At 42.1% G+C, this 26,826-nt stretch overlaps 1 protein-coding gene across 4 annotated transcripts in view; it reads right to left on the bottom strand.

Annotated features, from left to right (window-relative positions):
- Wwc3 (WWC family member 3) overlaps positions 1–26,826 on the bottom strand; it is a 114,678-nt gene that overhangs the window by 68,665 nt on the left and 19,187 nt on the right. Inside the window, exons 1-3 of one of the 4 annotated variants that reach the window (XM_074063152.1) lie at positions 21,647–22,210; positions 7,061–7,170; positions 3,233–3,436 (exon numbers count right to left, since the gene is read on the bottom strand). In XM_074063152.1, coding sequence (XP_073919253.1) covers positions 3,233–3,436; positions 7,061–7,170; positions 21,647–21,825 — 493 coding nt within the window. In that variant the 5' untranslated portion in view covers positions 21,826–22,210. Of the gene's footprint in view, positions 1–3,232; positions 3,437–7,060; positions 7,171–19,777; positions 21,597–21,646; positions 22,211–26,826 lie in introns of those variants that run through there. The other 3 variants (XM_074063151.1, XM_074063153.1, XM_020178474.2) reach the window with 3 other exon arrangements.

The following is a 26,826-nucleotide window of genomic DNA, read 5'->3' on the forward strand; positions in this document are numbered from 1 at the left end:
TCAGTACCAGGGAAGCATCATATGCCTCTACTGAAAAACAAATGCCACTTCAAAGAGGGCATCTTGAGTATTTCATTTACTGGGCAATAATAAAATTCCATGGGGTACAGGAAGGAATGTAATTGAGTACAATTCCTTATTTGCCTAAGTGTCAAAGAGGTGAAAAATTCATGGAAATACAAAAACTGATCTTGTTGAATATCCCCAATCCATAAAGACTCTAAGTATGGAATAACCTTACCCTATGGGCTCAACATAGGTTGGGGTTTCCCTTTCATTCCTCCTCAAGGTAGGTACTCTCTGGACATATAGTCCAGAGTCCCCACAGTCACCGCAGCTGAAGTCCTGACTGCACTATTAGTAACTGATATATAATACAAGCCTTCTCTTGACTCAATTTTTCTTTTCAATCACTCTGAAGAAACTTCCTGCCAAGTTTTTCTGATACGTACTTCTTCCAGTCCATTCTTTGAAAGACTGACTTGAGAGCCTTTTGAGACTTAACCAAACCTGACCATGTAACAGATAAAGTACTTAAGGGATACTGCAAAAAAATACACTATTAGGTTGAATCATAAGAAATCAGTAACCTTCAGCCCTTCTTTCCCTGTAAAAATGATAATTTTGTATGGCTCAATCTTGCTTCTGCTAAGTGGCTTTTTGAAAGGTTTAGAATTGCTAACTATATGATCTCAGAACCTGTAATAAGTCGATGCTTCAGCTAGGTGTGACCTTGAGGTACCAAGTCCTTGGGCTTCTGATGCTATGAGATCACCAAGAATGAACATGTGCTAGGCCATAAAAGTCATCTCAATAGATTTCAAAAAATTGGAATCTTACCTAGTATAGCTTCTGACAATTGAATTAAATTAGAAATCAGTAACAACATGACATCTTTTAAAAGTCCCAATAACTTACTTCTAAAGAATCCATGGGCCAAGAAATAAATCACAAAAGAAATGAGAAAATATTTTAAGCTGAATGAAAATGAAACCATAGCATTCCAAAATTTGTGGAAAGCAGTTAAAGAGAACTGAGAGGAGAATCTGTACCTTTAAAGGCTGTGTAAGAAAGTAAGAAAGGTCTAAAATCAGTGATCTAAGTTTCCACTTCACAAAGCTGGAAAAGGAAAAACAAATTAAAGGCAAACTAAGTAGAAGGAAGGAAACGATAAAGAAGAAAAATCAATACAATTGGAAACAGATAAGTAACAGGGAGGAAGAAAACCAAAGTACAATTCATTCTAAAGATAAATAAATTTGCACTGGGGCAAGGCTCAAGAGGTAGAGTGACTGCCTAGCAAGCACAAGGTCCTGAGTCCAAATCCCAGTACTGTAACAACAAAAAACCCCAAACAAATAAAATTGACAAAAGTTTAGCTACACTGTTAAGAAAAAAGAAAGAAGACTCAAATTATTAGTATCATCCATGAAAGAGAGGCCACCGCCTCAGACTCTTCAGTCATTAAAAGGATAACTTTGTAGACTTGACAGTTACAGCTCGGATCATCATTTGGAAAACTCCTTGTGGGCCAAATCTGGCTTGTTACCTATATTTATACTTTTATTGGAACACAGCCAAACACTCATTTATATGTTATCTCTGACTGCTTTTTCACAATAACAACAGGGTTGAGTAGTTGGCACTCGCTGAGATGCAATGGCCCACAAATCCTAAAATATTTACTACTAATCCTTTATAGAAAAGATTGCTGACTTTTGGATTAAATGAAACAAATTCTTTGAAACACACAAATACCAAAACTGATTCAAGAAGAAATATAAAACCTACAAAGAACACTCCAACAAAGAATTCTAGGCCCCAGTGGCTTTTCTGGTGAATACTATTAAACAGTTAAGGAAACAGTAATACCAATCCAATATAAACTCTTTCAGAGAAGAGGCAAGGAGGGAACACTTCTCAATTCATTCTATGAGGCTAGTATTACTGTGATATCAAAATCAGAGAGACATTACACTGTAGAGAGAAGAAAATGCCTCTAAAATTCAGCACTAGACTGCCTATCGACTTATCTATCACCTTCCGAAGAAAAGTTAAAAAAAAATAAATTAGTATGAACCAATATCTGAAGACCAAGAGATAAGATGACTTGGAAGCAACATATCGTTATACCTGAGTCGCCTGCACTCCCTCAAGGCACATGGTAATAGAAATATCTTAAATTCCTGCTACCCTCACCATTGTCCATAGTTTCTAGGTTTTTTTCTCCTTCAAGAGTAGCTGCAACACAAAAGAGCACAAGACATATGGCCCCTTGGCCTTAATTCCATTCTGATTTACAACACAGAATAAAGCTATGATTATTATCTTTAATGTTAAAAGCTCTTGTTGCCAAATACCTGGCAACAAGGTCACACACAAGTTCCCCCATGTCTCAACTAGGCTTAAGTATTCAAAAAAGTAAAAGCTAGTATTACCAACTTCATATATTCTCTCCAAGTTCATTGGCACCCAAAACAGTAGTGGTCATGTGTACCTATGGTGGGCTATGCAATGTGAGGACTCTTGTTAGGAAGGGACTGGTTCACACAGTGACTAATTCTCAGTAACAAAAGGCTTTGGCTTCTTATTCTGAACCTGACTCCTATACCTGGGCACCTGCTAAATAGTAATGAAAGGCCACCTGTGGTAGCCTCTGAAACAAAGGAAGGATTCCTTAGTTTCAAAAAGGAAGGGTTCCTTTGAGAATACCAGGGTACAGCCTCTGATTTGAGGGTCAGAGAGAGATCTCCTGCACCTACACACAAACACAATGCTCTGGTTAGACTCAGTTCCTTCTCCTTCAGCGGAATGCCCAATAAAGCCTAAAGCCCAAGAAAGGTCTCTACAGAAAGACAAGTGCTTGGCAGGCCTGAGACTCCTGAATCTTCCTACTCAGGATTAAGGGAAACTCTGTGAATTTCCCAAGAGATGCAGGTGAAGCCCTCTTCAAAACTGAGTAGGAGGTTGTTTTACATTATGGCCTGAAATTTTATTTATGTGATTATTTATTTTTTACTGTCCCCTTTCTGACCTTTCTTTGTAAGTCACCACCACACCCCAGTGTCTGGGCACAAAGTAGACCCTTGAAATTATCAATTACCTAACAGTATTTGATTGGAACCTTTATAAAGCTCTCTTGCCCAAGTAAAGCTGGGCATTTGCAGAGAAGCCAGCAGGGGCTTGGCTTTTCAAGTCACACATATTCACTGGAGGAGACAAATCAACTCACAGCTGGCATACGAGCGGCCGTCGTCCTCACACAATTTGTGCAGCTGCTGGTATTCCTCTTGAGCCAGCTCGAACCGTTGCTGCTTGATCTGGTAGATTTCTTTCTTGGCATTGAGAGCCTCCTGGGCTACAATTAAATACTCCTTCAGCATCCGTTCCTGCTCTCGCCTCCACTGCTCTCTTGGGTCCTCAATCTGGGTCAGCTCTGAAATGAAAAGGGCAAATAACACAAGTGACCTAAGGGTGAAGTCTGCAGATTCACCTACAGTCATGCAGTTATGTTGCTAGTCAACATGAAAATTAATTACCAGAATACACACTATGGGAGATCCTACATCGTGAACCTTTCTAAAGTGTGGTATACATTCTACTTATGTGTCCACAGTTCAAATGAGAAGAAAATTTTGAAGATAAGGAATAGTCCATTGAGGAGGAAAGACAATACAAGACAATTTTTTTCACCCATAAAGACCACACTTTAAATAAGTGTTGGAGCAGATGAATCCAAATGAGCTCAGAACCACCCAACTAGTCAATATTTACAATATTGTTCTCAATGAGTTCTTCACCATGGGATGCTATAAACACTACCGTGCCCGGATTTGGCTCCTTCCTTTCCTCCTCTTCTCTTCTCATTCCTCCTTGACTTCCTTATCTCCTCAAGCCCACAACTCCCCCACTTCCCACTACTATCTTCTCATACTGTAGGCCCTCAAAAGGGCCTGTGCCTGCTTCTAGCTCCATCCTTTCTCCTGAGCTCCAATCTTTGATTCCAAGATACCTCCTAGATGTATCTCCTTCTGAACAGAACCAAAGTAATTCTGAGACAGCACAACTCATTCTCACAAACCACACTTTCATTACCAAAAGCACAACCAAACCAACAACACACAATACATGCTGCTTCATCTTCTAACTTCCTTCTCACAGTGAGTAGTACCACCCACTTACCCTGCCTGGGAATCCAACCTGACTCTCATCCTCAAAGAACTCCTGCTCTGAGATCTTCCTCCCAGAATACTTCAAGGATCATCAAGAATTGGTGCTGTAGCACTAACAGGCTACAACATGGAGGAGCCTCAAAACATTATGCTAAGTAAAAGAAGTCAGACACAAATGGCCACATGCTATATGATTCCATAGATATGAAATGTCTACAACATGCAAATCCACAGGGACAAAAAGCAGAGACTGGGGAAGAGGGGAATGTGGAGTGTTTAGCAAGGATGAGTTTCCCTTTGTGTCTGCTGAGAGTGTTTGGGTACTATACAGAGGTAGAGGTTGTACCACACCAAATGAACCAAATGCTATTGAAGTGTGCAGGCTCTAAAATGGTTCATTTTATGATCTGTGAATTTCACCTCAAAAAAGTTAGAAAGGGAATTTTTATCTTATGTTTGTTTTACAGACACACTTGTGCTTTGCTAACTGTTGCAAGGTAAGTTCTGCCTTGCTAACACTCTCCTCCATTTACTTTCCTGCAGATAGCCCATATACAGCCCTCACTCTGCAACCCCAGATTCTTAGAAAGACTATCCAGATCTTAAACCCTTACATGGGGAAACAGAAAAGCCAAAAAACAAGAATTAAGAGTTCCGTCCCCCAGTTCCAGAGGGTCTGTGGCAGAGCAGGGCTCTTGTAACTGCCCAGATAGTCTCAGTGTTTATTCAGCTGTGAGATCCACTGCAGCCTTCGACATCTTTCACACTATTCCAGTACTCTGGAGGGTCTTGGGAACCTCTAAGGCTGTTAACCTGAAGCCCTCTGGTCCCTCACCCCATCAACCTACACAGTTCCAACTTTAATATCTGACTCCTCAGACTGTGTGCGTCAAAGAGTTTTAAGACTTTGTGGTTGAGATTTTTGGGTTCCCTGAAGACCTGCAAGGACATGGTGTGTCCCCAGAGCTGCTGTCTTGTTCCCCACCCCCACCAAACACATATGCTAAGCTATTCCTTATGCTCCTTGGTGACTATGTTCTTAAGGTTTATTGCCACGTCTAGAGTGTCAAATCCTTGAGTGAGGAGATAAGGCCTCATTTTCCTGTGTCCCCGGGGCCTGCACAGAATGGGCAACACAGAGGTACTTTATAGATGCTTACTGTGATTCAGGGAGTGAGTGGGCAAGGAACATCAGTGGCAAACAAGGGGGCACTAGGGAATGAGGAAGCTGGGCTTATGAGAGATAGGCCAAAACAGATCCTGGGCTGGTAGGTTTCCTAGAAAGGCTGTGGAAGGAAGGTGTCTATGTCACTTGGAAAGCATCTGTGCCACCTGGCTCTGAGCTGAGCTAAGCCTGGAGATGCAGCTACAGTGCCCAGACCTGTAGCACAGTGGCCTCTCAGTTGGGGGATAGTGCATGGTCTCTTGTGTCAGGAGTTTTGGGCCATTAAGCTGGGAAGACAAGCCCAGATGATCACATTCACTTGAACACACTCAGCCACAAGGAGCCTGCTGAGGGCAGCTGGGAGGGTTACCTTCAGCTTCTCTTTTACCAGGTACCTTGCCCTTTCCAATAGGAGGTAGATTCACCTAGAAGCTTCCTACCACCTGAATACCTGCATGGAAGGGCAGTGGGGTCAGGACAGTACTTACCCCCATTTCCACCAATGGCCAGACTTTGATAACAGTTGAATTGCATAAGGCCTAGTGCTAGGCATGGGAAACCCCACTGCCCCGAGATCTGAGACAGGAAAATGCACAACTTCAGAAAGTCATAGGCAACTGAATACTCAGGAATCAGTCCTGAAGACACAAAGTTAGGTCAATCACACTAAGGGAACATGTAGAGTCATAGGACAGGAGTGGAAAAGAGCATCAAAATCACTGAGGTGAGAAGCACCATGCATCTCCAGATCCCACCCTTAATAAACTGAAGGGTAGAAAGCATGCCAAGGGGAAGCCATGCTTCATGTCCTCAGAAGTAAAAAATGACAATGATATAAATGCAGAGGGAACCCTTGCTGAGATCTGATCAAGGATGGCTGATGAAGAGGCAAAAAGCCAGGAGCAAGGGATGGCGGACACCTCTAGAATGAGGTAGAGCCTCTGAATCAAGCTTCCTCTACTTCAGCACCCTTCCCATTTGGAATCTTCCTCTTGTTTGTGGTGGGATTGTTCTGTGCACTGTAGTATGTTTAGCAGCGTCCCAGGCCTCTATCCCTACACACCAGCAGCACCTCTCTCAGACATGGTTATGGTGAATGCCTCCAAACATTATCAAGTGCCCCAGGGGCACGGTCACCCCAGGCTGAGAACCACAGCTCCAGACAGTCCTACAAAAGACCTGTAATCTTTACACCATTATCTACACACACACATACATACACACTCATACACACATGGATCAAAAAGGTTTAGTGTGCTAAAATTTAATGGCCAAGACAAAATGAAGCTAAGATAACCACTTGGGCACTTACTGTTCTGAGAACTCAAAAGCTCTACTTTGCAATAAATAGACTTTTTATCATGAGAGATATTTCTGTTCCCAGATTGCCTGGGAAATTTACTCCTTATATTAAATATAAACCCTGCATTAAACATATTACATGTAGTCCTCAAAAAAAACAGAAGTGAGATCCAGCTACTACAAGCTTCATGTAGTCATGCTCAGCCTAAAGAAAACTTCACATTACATGTGTAAAAGGGTTGACAGAGTGGCTCAAGTAGTAGAGCACCTGCCTACCCTACATTACATGTGTAAAATCCCATTTAATGTTGCATTGAGCATGTAAGATTGGTTTGCTTTACAAAACGAGGTTTTAGCATTTTTAACATTCAACCTGAAAACTCATTCACATGTAATGATGCAAGTGTGGCACTCTACTTACTATTTATGTGGTCCATATAATAAATTCCAATTTGTTTATCATATACAGTTTCCCATCCTAAAGGAAGTTCATCCCCAACACAATCAGCAAAGGTCAGTGGCTTTGTTATCCTGCAAAATAAAATTATGAAAAAAAATCTGAAAGTCAATTCAATTTTGTATAACTTTTCTGACTCTAGAATTAGATTTTGATACAAAATTATACATTTATCTTATCTACTTGACTGCTTTTACCCCAACTATTTGGTTGGAAAATTAATGCACCAGGTTTGCCTAAATAATAATACTCACCATTAAAGCATTACTGTTTCAAAGTGTATTTTAAATACCAGTAAAAACAGATATTGACAATTACCAACAAAACAGGTAAAACAAGCATCTTCTCTCATGCAGTACATTTGGTGAGGCCACAGCAATGGAATGTAACTCTTCCAGATAGGAGCACCATGCTCTGTTCTCGCTCTCTGAGAAATAGCCTCCCTCACAACTTTCGGCTTCCATACAGTGCATGTGAACACCAGCTTAAATCTATACACAATGCACTTGTACACAACGCACTTGTAATATTTTCATCTACCCGTGACCCTAAGTTAATTCAACATCAACCTTTGAACAAATGCAAAAAGCCAAGCAACCCAGCAATACAATGAGATGTCTTTCTGAATACTTCCTGCATTCCATATATAGGAATCAGAAATTTCAATGGGTCCTTTTTGTTTTTCTAAAGAAAAACAAGAGCACAATGCCTACCAACATCTTTCCTTAAAGGAAATCTGAAGAAAACCTGGGCTTGAAAAGAGATTTAAAGGGTTTTCCATTTTAAGCAGAGCTTCTCTACTCTCCTTCCCTATGATCACATTGATTGACAGGAGGTTTTAGGGCAGCAGCTGTTGTATAAAACGGGACACACCTATAATTGTCTGAGTCTGGGCAGCTATCTCTTTGGTTGTCTCTATAAATGCACACTGACTGGTATGCATGGGAATCCGATAACCTGAATTTCACAAGCTCAACCCTCCCACTTCTGTTCAAGTCCCTGGCCCCAGGAAAGTGAGACGTCACAACTGTAGCCAGGCCCCATGAGACCAGTATGAATTTTGAACATGTGATTTCTCTGAACTGGTTAGACGGAAAAACTATCTCTCCCAGTAGGGTTGAGAAATTGATAAATACTATCAGAACAACACTGATTTAAATCTTCATTTTAAATATATGGTTTTAAGAAGTTAGGGTCAGTACAAAAACAGATATATGTAGAAGATGAAATAGACTTGTGGACATCCTCCCAAACATGACCAGATGCAATGGTATGACGGAGATAGGATTCCAAATCAAGCAAGTAGTGGCAGAAAGTTGTCAGGATTCAAGTCCTGAACGGGATCAAATCACAGCAAAAATAATCCTACTGTAGGCTGGTGGAGTGGCTCAAGTGGCACAGCATCTGCCTAGCAAGTGTGAGGCCCTGAGTTATAAAAAAAAAAAAAACCCAGTACCACCACCACCAAAAATAATAATAATCATACTATAACACAAATTGAGTCCTGAGCATATCTCTTCTACCCCAGTATTATAGTATTCACATATTAGCCTAGGGAAAAACGCCCAAGCACAGGCACATATTTACATATGTGATTTCATTTAATCAACAAATATAGGTGGGAAACCCATCCTTACAGCACTACTGAGCCTAATCCATTTACTTTATAATTCAAAACTGTTATAAAATTATTACGAGTTCCTATCTTCCCATTTTCTCTTCTCAACCCACCCCCCTCAGGTTATTATACTAACAGTTCCATACTCCTTACTCCAAAAATAAATTGAACAATACTTCTGCCATTTTGGTGAATTTCCTTTTGGCTTTATGTAGAAGCTACATGTCTCACAATTCTATTTCCTTTGTGAGCCAAACACAGAATGAGTGCTTCAACACAAGCCTCAGAGAAGTCACACCTCTTAGAGTCCAACTAATGTCAAGAGCAAGGTCTCTACAACCACAGTCCATAGTGTCTGCTTTGTTCTCCTGGGCTGCTGGCTCTAGGAGGAACCAGCAAACACATTGCAAAGACACTCAAGCAGCCCTGTGGAGAGGCCATGAGAGGGAACCACCATGGGAACAGGTTTCCCAACCCCTGACCAACCTTCAGACAACCGTGGCCTTGGTCAGCATCTTTACCACAACCTCATGAGACCTCACACATGAACTGCCCCTTTGAATTCTTCCAAATTCCTGTGCCACACAAATCATGGAAGATCATGCTTCCTGTCATTTGAAGTCATGAAATTTCAGGTTAATCTAGCATGTAGCAACAGAGAACTAGTCCTTAAGCTGTGACATCCCTTCTCAGTCCATCACACACTAGATCAGACCTTTGTGCGGAGGATCCAGGTTGTCATCTGCTACCAGACAGAAACTCAGAGCATTAAAATAAACATCCACACTGCTCTTCTAATTTATGTGTCAAGATGAACATCCCAGGGATGGTGGGATGGCTCAAGTGGTAGAGTGCCTGCCTAGCAAGCGTGGGGCCCCGAGTTCCAACCATAGTACTGCCAAAAAAAAATAAAAAGGTGACACATCCCCCAAGATGTCCAGATAGTTGTGGCTTCATTGAATCCTGATGCAATTTTCAACAACAGCATTGAAAAGTCTAAATTTATTCTCCTAATTATCATTCCAAAATATTTATGGGAATTCATGGTTTCCTCCTGCACAGAACATGCTATTATGAATATTCTAAACTGTACCAATATCAAAGGGAGGTTTTTCTCCCAAGAAAGGTGTTGCTGGATAGCATTACTTCAGTAATAACTAAATCACTCAGATGAGTTATTCAGTCTCAGAATCTGATCACAGCTTTATAATGAGGAGAACTGACCATCATTGTCAGCAGGGCACTGTCTGGGGTTGGTTCGGAACACTGGAGTTGACTTCTTTTGGTGTTAGCTTTTTAGTAAGAGTGTATTTGGCTGTTGTTAGCTGAAAAGCATGGCTCCTGTCTGTCAGGGTCAGACTGGGGGGAGCCTCTCATGAGAGAACTCAGTCTTGGCTGGGGTATCAACAGCACTCTAAATAAGGTGCTAGGCTTCTTCATCCTGAACAGTGTCATGATCCCTTATCTTGCCAGCTGTTATCCCTCACTTGCACAGAGACACTGATGCCCACAGACTCTTCCTCAAGCCTAGTGGCTCCATACAAAATTGCTCAGCACTGAGTCTCCTAGGGCAAAATTCCTGGGCTCATGTTAAAGTTCTCCCCAAGCCAAACCCATACAAAGCTTCTGCTCTTCCTGTTTCAAATCCCTCTCCCTGCCAGACACACACAACCTCTGTTCCAGGTAGATGAGTGAGTTCTCCCTCCACACACAAAACATCACCCCAACTGGCGTCTAGCATCTTGTCTTCTGTCTTTCCTGGGCCTGTGGCTAAGATTTCTACTCCCCTCTCATGCCCAAATTCTACCCACCCTGTACAGGTCAGCTCAGCCCTATACAAATCATCAGTAAAACTGTGCCTGTCTTCCAAGCCCCTACCATCTCTACTGCTGGAGAGCTGCTTCCATTTTCCTATCACTGTGCCCACTGGGCCAAAACGCTACTCCTGGCCATGTTTATTACATTAGTATGCTTCCTCCACATAAACCTTGTGAACATTCTAAATGAAGGTTCACTGTGTAGCCTCCTTACTCAATCAGAATCTGGCACTGAAGGAAAGAAGGCTTTGGAATGAAAAGTCAGCCCAAAGCACATTTGCTTTCCTCCTAAGCAAGTCCTTTTAGAGAAGTTACAGCCATGATGGCCCTACAATAGATCCATGTCTCCAATTCTGGACAAATGGCCCTTTTGTTTAAACTACACTAATACCCCAAAACTGGCCTTTAGTGCCAGATTCATTCTTATAGGTGGCTCCCAATGGATCTAGGATCCAGACCTTCTCACAGGAAAAAAAATGCTCAGTTCAGATGGTTTGGGTTTCTTTATACCTACCTGTATGGCACCATGTGGATAATTTGTACATTTTACTACATGTTTTTCAAACTGTCATTAGTAGGAACACAGAACTATTTCAGGTAGAACCAGTGTGGACCAGGAGGAGGAAGAACCAAGAGGACTCACAGCAGCTTGGCTCAAAACTGGTTAAACACATTGTGTTTTATATTATTTTATCAAATAAAAGGATGGGAAAATGAAACTGCTAATACTAGCAGAGGGGTTGTATGGACTTTATGCAGTTCCATCTACTCAGTATGTGGAAAGGCTAAAACCTTAGATAACACCTGGATTCGGCTGAATCCAAAAAGAAAAGAACAAATTTAATGGAACTGAACCAAAATTTAGAAATATGTCAAAATCTATGTGTAAAAGATAAGGCAGAATTGAAGATGTTGACATCCTTTTCAGTTCTCCAGGCAGAGAGACCGGTCCTTACAATTTCTCCCAACACACTTAAGTCTTTCAGCTGTCCCACATTTATATCTATTATACAAAAGCAAGGAAATGGTAACATTGTAACTTATTTCCCTTACAATAAAACAGAAGAACAACTCAGAATCAGAAAGGGGTACATTAATTAATAAAGGCAGCAGCATAGTGAAAACAGAGCTTATTGATAAGTGGAAAGACACAGGAAAGTTATAAAAACAAACCATAAGAACTTAACCCACCAAATCTGAGACGATTTAGTAAAAGATCAAAAGGACACAGTGGCCTCAGCCTCTCCCAGAACCTCCCACAGCACCATCCAATGATTCATACTCACAAAGACCACCATGAATTTGGTTACACCAAATTTTTAATTCCCCAAGCTGTTTTTGCACTACCGAAGATATGGGACTTCTCATCCTGTGATTGAACTGCTACAGGGGAACATTTTCTATTTTTGTAAATGCAACTGATTTTCATTTATATTTGTTTTTACTATTTTAAATGCTGAGCACACCATTAAAAATAAAGGTAAGTCAGGACATGATGGCACATGTCTGTAATCCCAGACTGAGGCAGGAGGACCAGCTTGGGCTATATACAGTGTCCCAGGCCATCCTGGGTTACACAGAGAGACCCTGTCTCAAAAACAAACAAACAAACAATTTAAGTTAAAACTAAAAAGAAACAGCATTTTGTGTTAGACTTTCTTTGCTCTATTTCTCTGCTTTCTGCTACACCCAACTATGACAGGATTCCCCACACTAACACTTCCTCCTACTCTTTGCATTGTGGTAAAGTCATGCAAACTGTGCTTTCCCACCACTCCTATCCACCTTTAAAGAGGCCAATCTTTCTCTTTAAAATGGAGGTAAGTGTGCTTGCAAAGGGAGACTCTCAAGCAGCCCAACATAGAACATTCCGGAATAGGCAAAGCTACCGGAACAGCTGGTTTGGGCAGCTTCTCATTTCTGATCTGGGAATCCTTTTTAATCTATGGGAAAAGACTGGATACTACTATTTGAGCAAATAAACAAGTAATTCAATTTTGTCTTCTTACAAAAGCACAGTTAAGATATTTAACTTTGAAGTCCATTTTTCTGAAAAAGTTAAAAAGCCTCCTTGTTAACTACACAGTGAGGAACTGTTAGTGCCCAGGTAGGGCCATAGATGGGCAGGGGATATGTAATAGGAGTTAGGTATCTGAGAATGGAAGGAGGAATGGATTCAGGCTAGCAGGTTCCATCTTTACCCAGAGAGTTGCTAGCCCAGGTTCTTGGGCTCACATCTCCCCAAAAACTTGATACCAGTTTCTTCACAAACCAAGCCATCCCACAGGCATTCACAGACAAAAGGGGCAACATCTGTTTCCCTTATAGAAAGTTTAGCACACATACCTAAACAGGAGAGTGATGTGCATTTGCACCACCTATTTGGGTGTTTTTCTCCTGTTTTCCAGTGCACTCTTTTTGTTTTTACCGACATAGTCATGAGCACACAGTGTACAAAATTTTCAGCCTTTTCTGCTTAGTTTTATGACTTTTTCTTGTGTGTGTGGTATTGGGGTTTGAACTCGGGGCCTACACCTTGAGCCACTCCACCAGCTCTTTTCTTTTTGTGCTGGGTTTTTTCGAGATAGGGTCTTGCGAACTATTTGCCAAGGCAGGTTTCGAACCTCAATCCTCCTGATCTCTGCCTCCTGAGTAGCTAGGAGTACAGGCATGAGCCACTGGAGCCCAGCTATCACATGTTAATTTATACCTTGAGTCTCTCCAAATATGACTGGAACTAGCCTAATACTACAACATAAGAATTCTGACCTCATTGTCATAAATTACTTGTGAACATCACCTGGAATAAGTGACTAATTCAAACTCCTTAAAAACAATTACTCCATCAACATTGCCTTTGATCTGGTCAGGATAGAGGGAGGTAGGTTTTCAATAACATTTGCTAAATAAATAACTTGCATTTGTACAAATTGTTCACTCAAGGGATTGATGTAATTTACCTAAGCCCTGTCCCACTATTGACATGTACACTATTTCCAAATTTTCAGCAGTGTAAATATCCATGAGAACCACTCATTTTCTCAGCAATTTCTCAGATACTCAAACACAGAGTTATCCATTTGATTCAGCAACTCCTCTTATAGGTGTATACACAAGAAAAATGAAAACCTCTATCCACACAAAAACTTGTACACAAATGTTCCTAGAAGCATTATTATTCACAACAGCCAAAAGATGGAAATAACTAACGGCCATCAACTAATTAATAGATAAATAAAACATGGCCTATCCATACAATGGAATAGTTTGGGGCCATAAAAAGGAATAAATGCCGATGCATGCCTTAATGTGGATCAACTTGAAGTCAGTGCACTGTGTGGGTAAAAGAAGCCCAGAACAGGAGGCCATGTTATGTGGTGCCATCTATAGGAAAAGTCCAAATTGGCAAATCCATAGGATAGAGGGAATAGGGAGTGACTGCTAATGGGTATAGGGTTTCCTTTGAGAAAAGCAAATTCCTGCTCTGTAATTAGATAGTGATGATGGTTGCACAACTTTGTGAATATACTAAAAACCTATCAATTGTACACTGGCGATTATTATGGCCTATGTGAATTATACCTTAATTTTTTTAAAAGATAATGAAAGGAATATCTGCATATAAGATTCATAAGCTCTATTTATAATTATTTTATAAAGATTCCCAGAACTAAATTTCAAAGTCAAAGAACATGAAGCTTCCCCCCCATATCTTAAATTCAATGTAAAAATTCAGATAGTAATGTTTAAAGAACAAAGAATAAAATCACTTATGATCCAGAAGTCATGGACTAATATTTTAGCTTTCCTCCCTCTTTTCCCTACATTTTTCCATAGCTGACAGCATACTAGATACAATATCATACTCTTGATTTTTTTCAGTTGAGCACTTCATATCTTTTAGCTTTCTCAGTATCACTTTCTATAACCTGGAATCTTCCATCATGTGCAGTAGACCCCAGTTAATTTATCAGGCACCTCCAGTCAACTATTTCATCAAGTCCCAATTGCCTGCTCTTCCTTGTAAATAGCAGACTGTGCATACAGTAAATGCTCAATATACATTGCCAAAGTACATTACCATCACCCCATACTCTCACCAGCAGAGGTAGAGAAGGTCTTTAGCCTTCTGGGGATGTTTTTAATGCATTTTCTCAAGAGGTCAGAATAAACCCATCTAGCCTGAGTGTGCTTTATCTTCAGTGAATAAGCAGGAAGGGCTTACAGCATTTTCAGAATATGGGAGGGAGGAGAGAAGATGGTAACCATGAACTGAGAAGCAAGAGCCACCACTTTTTTTTGCCATTGGCTGCCACCCAGAGGCCATGCCATTGCAGATTCTCCCCTAAACAAATCATGCTTCTTGGCCTCAGAGCAAGAGAATATGTTTGGCTGGCCAATCATAGAGTAGGGCAGTAAGAAGAGAGAGAATGATGGAGGCACAGATGCTGGCTTCTTTCTGTTCTTTTTCATCTGTCACATCCTGCTGGGCTCTTCAACAGGTGGCAATGTACCATCCTAGGACCAGTTCAAAGAGGGCTGTGTACTGCCATGAAACCCCAGATAAGTCACTTCATCTTTCTCTGGGCCTCAGTTTCTTAATCTTTACACTGGGGATATCAGACAGGCCTCACATTAGCTGGCGGCAGCCTCTGTAGCTGCTGTGTGGACACCAGTTGGCTTTCACACTCTTTCCTGCTGCCCTTTCAGTCTCCAGTAAGACTTGTTTCAGATTGGATTAGGTTCCTTTCACTACTGTAACAAATTACTACAAAACTTGTGGCTTTAATCTATCAAAGCTGTTCTCCTAGAGTTCTGGCGGTCAGACATCTAAAATGGGTCCACAGGCTTCCTTTCCTTCAGGAAGCTCTAGGTGAGAACCCATTTCCTTGCCTTTTCCAGCTTCTGGAGGCCTTGGCTTGTGGTCCCTCCCTCCCTCCATCTTCAAAGGCAGCCATGGCCAGTGGAGCCTTTGTTGGGACACCATCTCTCTGGCTCTCTCTTTTCTCTTTCCTCTCCCATTTAGAAGGATCCCTGTGATGACCCTGGGCCCAGCCAGATAATCCAGGACAATCTCCCCATCACAAGATTCTTAATTGAGTCACATCTACAAAGTCCCTTTTTGCCACATAAGACAACATCTCCACAGGTTATACGAATTAGGACATGGACAATGATCTTGGGGGCCATTACTCTGCTGACCACAAAGCAACTGGGGAGACTTCAGGGCAGCAGTGGCAGTCCCATGCATAGAAGCCCCCACCCTCCTTCCCAGTCAGGCCAGGCTCAGGGGGCTGGACTATCTGACACTGGCCACACCACAGTGTAGAGAAATAGAGGTGGGGGTCAGAAGGTGGGAGCAGAGAGCAAAGCAAAAACACTGATTTTGTACATATTTTCTTTATTAGGTGACCAGAGTAATCCTTTGGCACTTGTGCTACACTTTCTAGACTCCTGGAACAAAATAATCTTTATATTTCCAATTCATGCTTACTTTTTTTTTTTTTGGTGGTGTTACTGGGGTTTGAACTCAGGGCCTCATGCTTGCTGGGCAGGCACTCTACCACCTGAGCCACTCTGCTAGCCCTCATGCTTACTTTTAATATGCTATTCAGAAAGGATACTATTAATCTCAATTTCATTTCCAAACCAACCCTCAAGACATCATAATGACCTTCTTTACTTTTTCTGAGATACCTGGCTCCCAGTGGGTTTTGAAGCCCACTGGAACTTAGACATCAGTTTGTGGCTACTTAATGTGGTGAATTTGACTCTACATGTTTGCTATAGCTTCTCCAAGCTTTTGGTAGCATCACATTTATACTCCAGAGCCAGAATTCTCACTTAACAGGGAGTAACACTGAGCAGATTCCTGGGGATGTCAACTGCCCCTCCCCCAATGAAGTTAAGGTCTTTTATAAAGATTCCTCAATTGTCCATCAGTTTTAAACATGGTAAATGTACCACAGACCTGCCATGTGGAATAATTATTTACATGTATGTTTTTGCCTTATATGCTTATTTAGAATATGCATAGAAACTGAACTCATCATCAAGTCCCAATTTTAGAATTTACACTGAAGAGTAATCACACCCAAAACTCAAGTCAATTCCTAAATAATATTTGTAATTTCTGTGTGAAAGTACTGAGTCTTCTTGAGAATAAACAAAATAGTATACAGTGTCAGTCTTTTTGTTGTCTTCAATACAAAACTGTCACAATTCACAGAGAGACTCCCAGACTAACTTGAAAAGCAAATGTCTCCTCAATCTTATCTCTAGGGAAAAGGCTGCTTCGAGGTTTTGTGAGAGGCAGTAAACCCATAAGACAAATGACCACAGAGAACTAGATACAGTAAACAAACCCCTTTGCCTGAATAGTGCAAAAGTGCATTTGCCGGAGACCTCAAGTCTCAAAGTCTTCAGTCTGAAAAATGGAAGGTATGTCACCAGATTTAGCTCACTGCTTCAGAAGCAACAAGTTATAGCACAATTCTTTTTTTTTTTTTGGTGGTACTGGGGTTTGAACTCCAGGCCTCACACTTGCCAGGCAAGTGCTCTACCACTTGAGCTACTCTGCCAGCCCTGTAATACAATTCTTTACCCCTCAACCAGATATAGCTCACTGAGATTTTTCTAAATGACTATGTCTCTTCCAGATATACGACTTCCCATATGTTGCACATGTCTTCCAGAACTGCCATTTTGCAACTTGCAAAGCCACAGGATGGCATGCTCCACTGGGTACAGATTTTCACAGTGAAGCAACAGGCCAGCCAGCTGGAGAAAGCTGAGGAAACCAGTTCACAGTCAACTCGTCTGAGCTCCCAGGAGAAAATTACTGATATCCCAGCAGCAGTATCACTCAGGTCACAAAATCCCAGTGAGAACTGTGCCAAGTGCATTTTTCAACAGCCAATAAAACAATATTACTCTATCAATTGAGCCAATATTTAAAGGTTTCCGCTTGTAAGTCAGCATTTGTTACTCAAAGCAATGGAACAGCAACAGTGCTATGTGACTCTTGGGCCCATAGAAAGGTCACACACTTCCCAGCCTCCCTTGCAGCTGGGTGTGGCTATATGACTGGGCTCTAGCCAATGAAATGTGAGCTGAAGTAATGTACACCCCCTTTTGTGCTTGTCTCATTAAGCTCTGGCAGGGTCTCCATGCCCTCTCTCTTTCCTTATCTGTTGTCTAAAAGCAGAGGAGCCAGCAAGCAAAAGGTAACAGAGCTCCAAAAGATGCATGAACCACACCATGGAAGAAACCCTGGGTCCCTGAATGACCGTGTGGATCAGAGGTTCTTGGAAGCCCCTCTACCACCCACATGGAACTGACATGAGCAAGAAACTTATTCTGTTAAGTAATAGAAACTCTGAAACTGTTTGCTAAAGCAATTAACTGGCTACCACACTTGGAGATCTGGACAAAGGACAGAAATAATCAGAATGTATGAAAAGTTTCAATATGTAATCTCATGTGATGATGTGAATGTCATTAGTGATTCACAAATACCCAAGTACAGACATTTTTTGGTGAGGACTGGATGGCTTGTCCCTCCCTAACTCTGGAGTCTTCTAGAGAAGAATAACCAGTGTCCATATTTCTATTATGGACAGTGCTTCTTACTTGCAAGTGTAGTCATTCTGTGATGTGGCTATCTCTCCTATTCTGTGAGCTCCTTGAAAGAAAAGATGCTGTTCCTCTGATTTGCCTTTCTGAGCCAGAGTCCCCAGCACAACAGGCCTTCATACTTCATAGAAGTGTTTGAAAAATTAATCTAACCAATTTCAGAAATTTAAATAGTGGAGAAACTAGAATGGAGCCTATAACAGTATTAACAGCTGAAAGGGGAGAGAAGAGAGAAAGAAAAGGGCATTCTGAATATGAGATCATAAGGCCCAGATGATAAGAAAAGCAGGACTCTGGACACTTAGGTACTACAGTTAGTCCTCACTTGGGCATCTCTGTTTTTATACTGAGTCAGCCTTAGAAGGAAGGAAGGTGATCCATCAGGCTACCAGAGCTTAATGAAATATCAGCGAAGACTTCCTCTACCTTTTTGTTCTGATTCTCTACTGACCAAACCAACTTCTGATGTATTAGATGGTTTCTTGAATATAAGCCCAGCCACCAGAAAGGAAGTATCCAGAGAAGACAAACAGGCATGATCTGGGCAAAATGTTCTATCTTCCAGCGAAGAATAAACTGTCCAGAGACAAATCAGTAGAGGAGGCACTTGGGAAGAGGAGCAAACTTCCCAGGCTTTGCTCCCACAACCATCTGATCCAACCGGTTCTCAAACAGGTTCAGGCACTGGTACCATAGAAGTAAGAAGACCTGGGATGCCCTCAACTAGTGAATGAATAAATGTAAGGTCCCTCAGTATATATTTTATTAAATCACAGGTATAAATGGCAATAGCCTTCCAAAACTCTAAAGGGAGAACAACTTCAAACAGAAGCAACTAAATTTTAAGCACATACTAATGCTGTTGAGCCCGGGCTCTCACTATGCCTCAGTTTTCTCCTCTTTACTATGGGGGTGGTGAGGCAGAAAGTCAGAGACCATTATCAAGGTTTCTGGAACTTATTATACACTTCATAAGGGTTTGTTCTCCTTCTGTGTGTTTTCTTTCCTCTAAAAACTAGAAGAATGTCATTACTATTCTGATTTAGTGCCTAAGACTGTATGAGCAGAACATAGTTCAAAAGCAAACTGACCTCAGGCCAACTTGCCAGTGTACCACCCAAAGGAAACCACACCCAGAGGAGGGCCCCAGTGGCAGTCATTGGGCTGGATACAACACCCAGCAGGGGTAAGTAAAAGAATTTGTCAGCAAGTCCATCAAGCACACATTCCTGAAATGACATGAAAACATTTTGTTCACCTCCACATATAAGCTCTAATGATGCAAATTAAGGCAAAATAAAATTTAGCCCAGCTGGTAAAATGACTTCCCTAGGGCCTCATTGCCCAATGGAAGCACAGTGCTCCTTTACCAAAATTTTTGAATTACACTTACTTCAAAATCTAAACTTAATTCAAACATTTCTCATACCTATACTTAAAAGAACGAAAATGGGAAGAATTCATTTTAAATATCTTACTTAACCCAATATATTGAAAATATTAGCATTTAAAAATATAGTGACTATAAAAATGATACGTGGGATGTTTTACATTCTTTTTTTTTTGTATGAACTCTGAAATCAAGCATGTATTTTACACAATGAGACTTACCCATTGATTCCCATTTGGAGCTCACCAAGAGTCAAACACTAAGTGGCACATGGCTGTGGCTACCATACTGAAGACTGTGGTTCTAAGGTCTCATTTAAGTTCTATAGTTGTTTGATTCTATGACTGATCACAACAAAATCCACCCAGCTCAGGCTAAGGCCACTGAAGAAATAACTAACCAGAGAACTATCTTCCACAATCCCCTGGAAGGAATTTTGAAAGAACCAGGTTTCTGAGACCACAAAACATCAAGCAAGGAACTCTTGGCTTCCTTATGGCCCCTTGTTGTCCAGCTGTTTTCCCAGCAATGCACAGGAACTTCTTATCCCCAAACTTGTTCTTTCTCTTTGCCATGCTTCCTGCCCATCCCCTTCCTGTTCATATCCTAATGCTTCTTCCAAGATGTGGTCCAGATTCCTATGGTGCAGACTCAGCCCATCGTTCTAGCAGGGAGCAAGGTGCCCTTTCTTTGGCCCTCTTCTACAATGTTCATTAAAACTGTAGGCAGAATGTGGTTATTTGTTCATGTCGCATCTCCCCTAGTATTGGTGCCTTTAGGGCAAGATTGGCATCTCCAACTCTGACTCAATCCCCATGGAAGTCTGGGGCATGCCCAGCAGGTGCTCTGTTGCACATACAGGATGAGTCAGACTTGATCAACACTGAATAGTCTGCCACCCAAATAGATGTCTATGGTAGTTCTGGAGCTGTTTTTAGATGACGCTGGTCTCAAGAGAATATACTCATGAACAGGTGTGTACATCTGAGGCTTGAGACCAGACCAGAGGGAGAGTGGGCTGCAGCATGACAGAGGCATGGCTTCCTCCTCAAATTCTTACTGGGCACAACAGGTGTGCAGACTCTCTTTATCAGCACCATCAGAATCATGGGCTTCATGACACTAGGAATGACATACTAGATGCACAGAACTAAGGGAGAGGAGCCAGCACAAACTGGAGGGTACCCTGCAAGGAGGACCCCAAGTCAACTCTGAGCCTTCATTCCTTGGCTGCCTCACAAGCCCCAGGCCCATCCCATGCATGTGCAAAGCAGCCCTTAGTACCCTCAGGAGCCCCCACTCCACCCCATTTGGGTCCTCCTTCCTGGGCTCTAGAGCAGGCAGCTGGCTAGCCCCCAAGGAAAACCCCAGCCACTGCAGTTCATTCATTAGGGAGGGTGGAGAAGAGATGACACTCAGGAGAGTCTGGCTTTTGAAACACACCTTTTCCTACGAGGAACCAGAAAAGCAGGCCACCAAGTCACAGGCTGGAGCAGGATGGGGGATGGTGGGAAGCGTGAGAATGTTCTAACTTAATTGTGGTGATGGTCACACAGCTGTATAAATTGACTAAAACTCATGGAACCCTGTACTAAAATGAGAGAATTTTATGGTATATAAATTACACCCTCACTAAAGCTGTTTTTTCAAATGTACACACACACTAAGATTCCTACTGAGTATTTCATTTGCAGTGGGGAAAAAACAATTTCAGGATTCCAACTCCTATGAAACACTTCAGAGAAAAAAAAAAAGAAAAAACTCAGAGGACATGAATGCTATCTCACATTCAGCTGTTAGATGCATCTGGTGATTTTCATCCATAAATTCTAATTCATAGCTGATGGATATCACAGAACATCTTTCAAATACCTGAACACATATTGAAACATTCTCTAAACCACTGATTTCTCTGATGGTCTCTATTCATTCATCACATTACTGGGCATCAGGGCTCTCACACTATAATCATAACCCATCAGTGAACAATGAAATAGAGTTAGTAGGTCCTCAGCAATGTTGTATTTTAAAAAGAAAGTATAAGAGCAAATCGTGACCTTAGTACATATGATATAAAATAGCCTCCTTACTTTTGGTAACAGCAATAGGTGAAAAGGCAAGGCTCCAGGATATATCTATGCAGTGATTCCTTGGTATCCATAAGAGATTGATTCCAAGATCCTGGTGAATACCAAAATCCATGAGTGTTCAAGTCCCTTATGTAAAATGGTACATTGTTTGCACAGCACTCATACACATCCTCCCGCATACATTAAATCATCTTTAGATGACTTAAAGTACCTGATACAAGCTGGGTACAATGGCTCATGCCTGTAAACCTAGCTACACAGGAGGTAACGATTGGAAGGATCACAGTTCAAGGCCAGTCTAGGCAAAAAGTTCTCAAGACCCCCATCTCAATCAATGAAAAATTGAGTGTGGTGGCACACACCAAGTCATCCCAGCTATGCTGGAAGCATAAATAGGAGAATTTCAGTTCAGGCTGACCCAAGCATAACCACAAGACCTTATCTCAAAAATAACCAAAGCAAAAAGGGCATAGCTCAGGTGGCAGAGCACCTGCCTAGCAAACAGTAAGGACCTGAGTTCAACCCCCAGTATTGCTTAAAAAAAAAACCCTAATACAATATAAATGCCATGTAAGTAGCTGTTACACTGTATTGATTACAAAATAGAGACAAGTTTTCAAATATTTTCCTCCAGAGTGATTAAATCCAGGGATGCAGAACCCAAAGACACAGAGGGCTGACTGTATATAGACCAATCCAGTCATATAACCACTGAAGTGCTTAATGAACAGGGCCACTTGTTGCATATGATGCTGCCAGTTTTGCCGTCACAACTAAACCTGTGCTACCACACTCATCAACCCCACATCAAAGCCCATCACAGTGCTTGGCCTAACAGGAGGACTCTCGTGTCATCATCACACCAGTTTTTAGAGGTGTATGGGAGCCAAGGGGTGCAGCTCAGTGCAAGATCACTTGCCTAGCATGCACAGAAGCCCTGGGTCCCATCCTCATTTGAACTAGGAGGAAACTGAGCTCAGGGACCTACACCTAAGAAATGGTAAAGAGATGCAGGGCAGTCAAGGCCAGCGCACCAAACCAGCCACATTTGAAGCAATATTGAAGGGTTCCATGAGCACTTTAAGAATATGCGTAACATGCACCATACTCTGCTTTTAAATGATTGTCTTGTCGACCTTACCCTCTTGACAAAATTCTAATGATGATTTCTCTGGTGAAACTATTAGGGAAATTACTGGCCAGCTTTTTAAAACGTTTAATATTGCCAAAATGCTACAAGGGTATCTTAACACAGTCCTTTCCATCATTATCACAACTTGGTTCTTAATTTACTACTGAACACAAGAGACAGGAAGAGTTATTAAAATTAAAAGGGGAGGTTTTAAAGAAGGATTTTGGGGGAAAAGAAACAAATATTAACAATCAACGGAAGAAGTGAATTAACTGAAATGGGGGAGGAAAACCATACCGGCCAAGGAGAGGGAAGAGGCTGAACAATAACATTCTTTAGAAATGCCATCACAGGGGAGGTGACCCAGGATGTTCTCAGCCATCCCCAGACAACCAATGGCAGTAGTGCCACCATCCCTTGGGCTGTATAATCTCAATGTAAACTTTGCAAATATTGCCAAGATGAAGTTCTCCTCTTTGTACTGGAACCCAGCAACAATGTCCTGAACCAGGCTTCCAGGAGTAAGAGCAAAAGGATTTTATTGTCCACCTTTTTCTACATTAATTACCATTCTTCCTCCCTCCCGCACAACCGAAAAAAAAAAAAAAACCCAACTTTTCAGCAGTCACTTAACTCACCTTCTTTGGGGCATGAGAATTCTATTTATAGATCCATCTTTGCATATATCATGAACAACAGCACAGGGGGGTAAATACCAAACATCTACAATGTATTAACTGAGTGCCAGGAAAGGATGTGAAGAATAATAAGCTTTAAGGAACAGTAATTCTCTTTAGATCTTGGATCTCCTTGGGAATCTGACACAAGCACTAATCTCCTTCCTAGAAAAACGTGCCTACACATACAGCTACAATGCTGCTAGTCTGGGAACTCCAGTTTCAGGAACCCTGTTCCCAAAGCTCCCAGCCCAGAGGCAGAGCCGGCAGGGTAAACAAGCACTGCTTCAGGTGGAAGGGCTGGTTTAACAGAGGCACCAGGCTGCCTAAAACCTGCCTGGGAGCACAAGGTAGGAGGGGAGGACCCTTGAGCCTGGACAAGCCAGTCCCAGTCAGAGTGGGGCCCTGCCCTAGCCTCATGCAGGTGGGGGAGGGCATGAGCAGGGAGAGAAGGTTCCTAAAGAAAGCTGGAGCTGTCCTGATAAGGAATACAAGCTGAGCTCTGCAGATGGCATGAAGCCACTAAGGAATGAGAAGTAGGTTGTGTCATCTGCAGATGGGCTTTACAAAGGAGAAAGTGGACAACAGAGAGAAAGGGGAAGTGTAGGCAGTAGGGAGCTGGCTGCTGGAACAGAGCAGGAATGAGGCCTGCCTAAACTAGCACTGGGCCAGGAACTACCATGGCAGGGCCAGGATCTTTCATTCCATTTAAAGTCACTCACCAGGACCCTGACCACGAGTGGAGAAAACAGCATCACCTCATCATATGCCATAGCAAGAGCAATGGGAAACATTTGGGCTTACTTTGTAACCATTCCTGCTTATTCCCATGACCTGACAGTTGTCCTCCTAAGTGACATCAGAAAGACATCGAGTGTGAGCCTTTGCAGTGCATCTGCACTCACTCATGCCTGCCAAAGTCAGAACTGTGGTCTCCAGTTCTAAGACTCCCATAAGGCAGGAACCAGGTTGCTGGTGTCTTTTTCACAGCACTCTGATAGGGGTCCGGCATGCTGGTATGTGAACAAATAAGTGAAGCAGTCCAGGTGTTATTGGGCTGGACTCAGGCATTCTTTAATAAAGGAAGCCACTCCCAAAATAATGGGTACTGGTGCAGGGACTGCCATTTTGCTCAATATCAAGTCACAAGAATCTTTTTTTAAGTCCTCAAAGCAGAACTGTGGACAACAACATCTGACTCAAAATCTCTGGAGACCAGACCAACAGACCAATGAACAGTTCCATGTAGTAGCTTAGTTGCAAACTCTCCTTTATAACTGCAGAGAAACTCAAGTTTCTCTCCTGGAGAAGCACAGAGAATATTGCACATCATGCCAACTACCTTAAACTCTGTAGTATGCAGAACCATGCCAGAACCCATTGCCACATGCCCCTGACACTATGGCAGATTTTTCTGGACCCTAAAGCATCTAGAAGGACATTAACATCCATATTGAGCCTCTCAAGTACCAGCAGTGAGATGCACAAGCAGGCTCAGATAATCTCTCAGCCTGGCCCACGCACACCAAGCCAGGACCAACCAAAGCTGGCTGGGCATGCTGGCTTAGAGTTGGTTCCCTCAGGGGACACACTCTGGGCCTGTTCAAAGAGTTCAGCATTACCATCAAAGGGAACTGTAAGATAAATCAGATCTGCTAATGTGCAGTACTGTCTGGTCACCCATATCGCTGGAACAATGCTTATCAGAACTCCGTGCAGAGTTCCTTTGCTGACGCGAACCTTGTGTGCCCAAATCTACTTCGTGATGGTAGGGAGGACATGACGGGAGTAAGGGATTACCTTAAGATGCAGAAACCAAGAAAAGCCAAAGGGCCATGCCTGCCTGACTTTTAGAATGAGGCCCAGCATCCAATCACATAGGAGACTGTAAGGATACAGGCTTTTTGTCTTTATATCCTCCAAAACACCAGCCCAGTGCTCTAAACCCAGAAATGACCTTATCTCAAAACATCGCTTCCCTCCAGGCATCCACAGACCCCTTCCCCTGGAGAGGTTACCTCAGCATAAGCGTAAGGAATCCCAATCCCAAGTATCTGCTGTGCTCTGAATCTTCACTGTAGCAGAAGTGTCTTCAGATGCACTCACCAGACTCTGTATACCATAAAATCAAGGATCACAGAAGTCTTGTCCCCCAGGACCTAGTAGGACCACCATGGTGCACTATGTCCAAATGGATGGAGAGATGGAAGGAGAACGAATGGAAGGATGGATGGGTGAGTGGATTGGGAAGGACAAGGGGTTGAAAGGATGTGGAAAAATGAGGACACTTGTTCTGGCAAGGATGTGGCTGGACAATCACTAAGCTGTTACCCACAATGTTAATATGCCATCTCAGCAGCATCTGGGAATAGAGATGGAAACAGAGACTGCCAGTTTGAACTACAGGGAAAACAGAAATCAGAGGGAAATGAAAAAAGGATGTCAGACTTCTTGGATTCCACAGGATGCAACAATAGAGATGTTCCAATACGAATATGAACTATTCTTCAAGAAAATCAAAAAGTTGCCCTGACAGCAATTTAGAAACCATCAAAACTGCCATTCCTACCACAGACACAGGGACAAGTGTTTCCTCCTGGCTTTGCAAAGCCATGCCTTCCCACTTCTCCTTTTTTTTTTTTGTGGTACTGGGGTTTGAACTCAGGGCCTACACCTTGAGCTACTCCACCAGCTCTTTTTTGTGAATAGTTTTTCTCAAGATAGGGTCTTGTGAACTATTTGCCTGGGCTGGCTTTGAACCATGATCCTCCTGATCTCTGTCTCCTGAGTAGCTAAGATTACAGGCATGAGCCACCGGCACCTGGCTCCCTCTTTTTTTTTTTCTTTGAAGATAAATATTTACCATTATTTATTTTAAGATCACACTGGTAGTGGAGTGGAGAATATACTGGCCAGGAGACTGGGAGGGTAAAAATTTCCAGGTAGACAAGTTAGAGGATGATCACAGTAGTCCAGGCTGTAAAGGATTAAGGTAGTGGTGATAGTGAAAATAAGTGAATAGGTTGCAGTAGTGTTAATGAAGGTCTTTGAGAACAACTGAGGGAAAGAGGAATTGAGGTAATATCTGGATTTCTGGCTTGTAGCCCTTCATGGCTGGGGAAGAGATCCAACCTTGGTCTACTTCTTCCTTTTGGAATGGGAATGTCTATCCTACGGCTGTCCCACCATTGTATTTAGGAAGTACAAAGCTGTTCTGGTTTTACAGGCTCCCAGCTGGAAAGGAATTTTGCTTCAGAATTAATCATCTCAGCCATAGCTGACTTAGATAACCTTTAGAAGAGACTTTGGACCTTAGACATTAAGAGCTGATGTTGGAATGATTTGGGGGCTGTTGAGGTGGAATGTATTTT

Source organism: Castor canadensis, chromosome X (assembly GCF_047511655.1).
Source record: "Castor canadensis chromosome X, mCasCan1.hap1v2, whole genome shotgun sequence".
Taxonomy (NCBI): domain Eukaryota; kingdom Metazoa; phylum Chordata; class Mammalia; order Rodentia; family Castoridae; genus Castor; species Castor canadensis.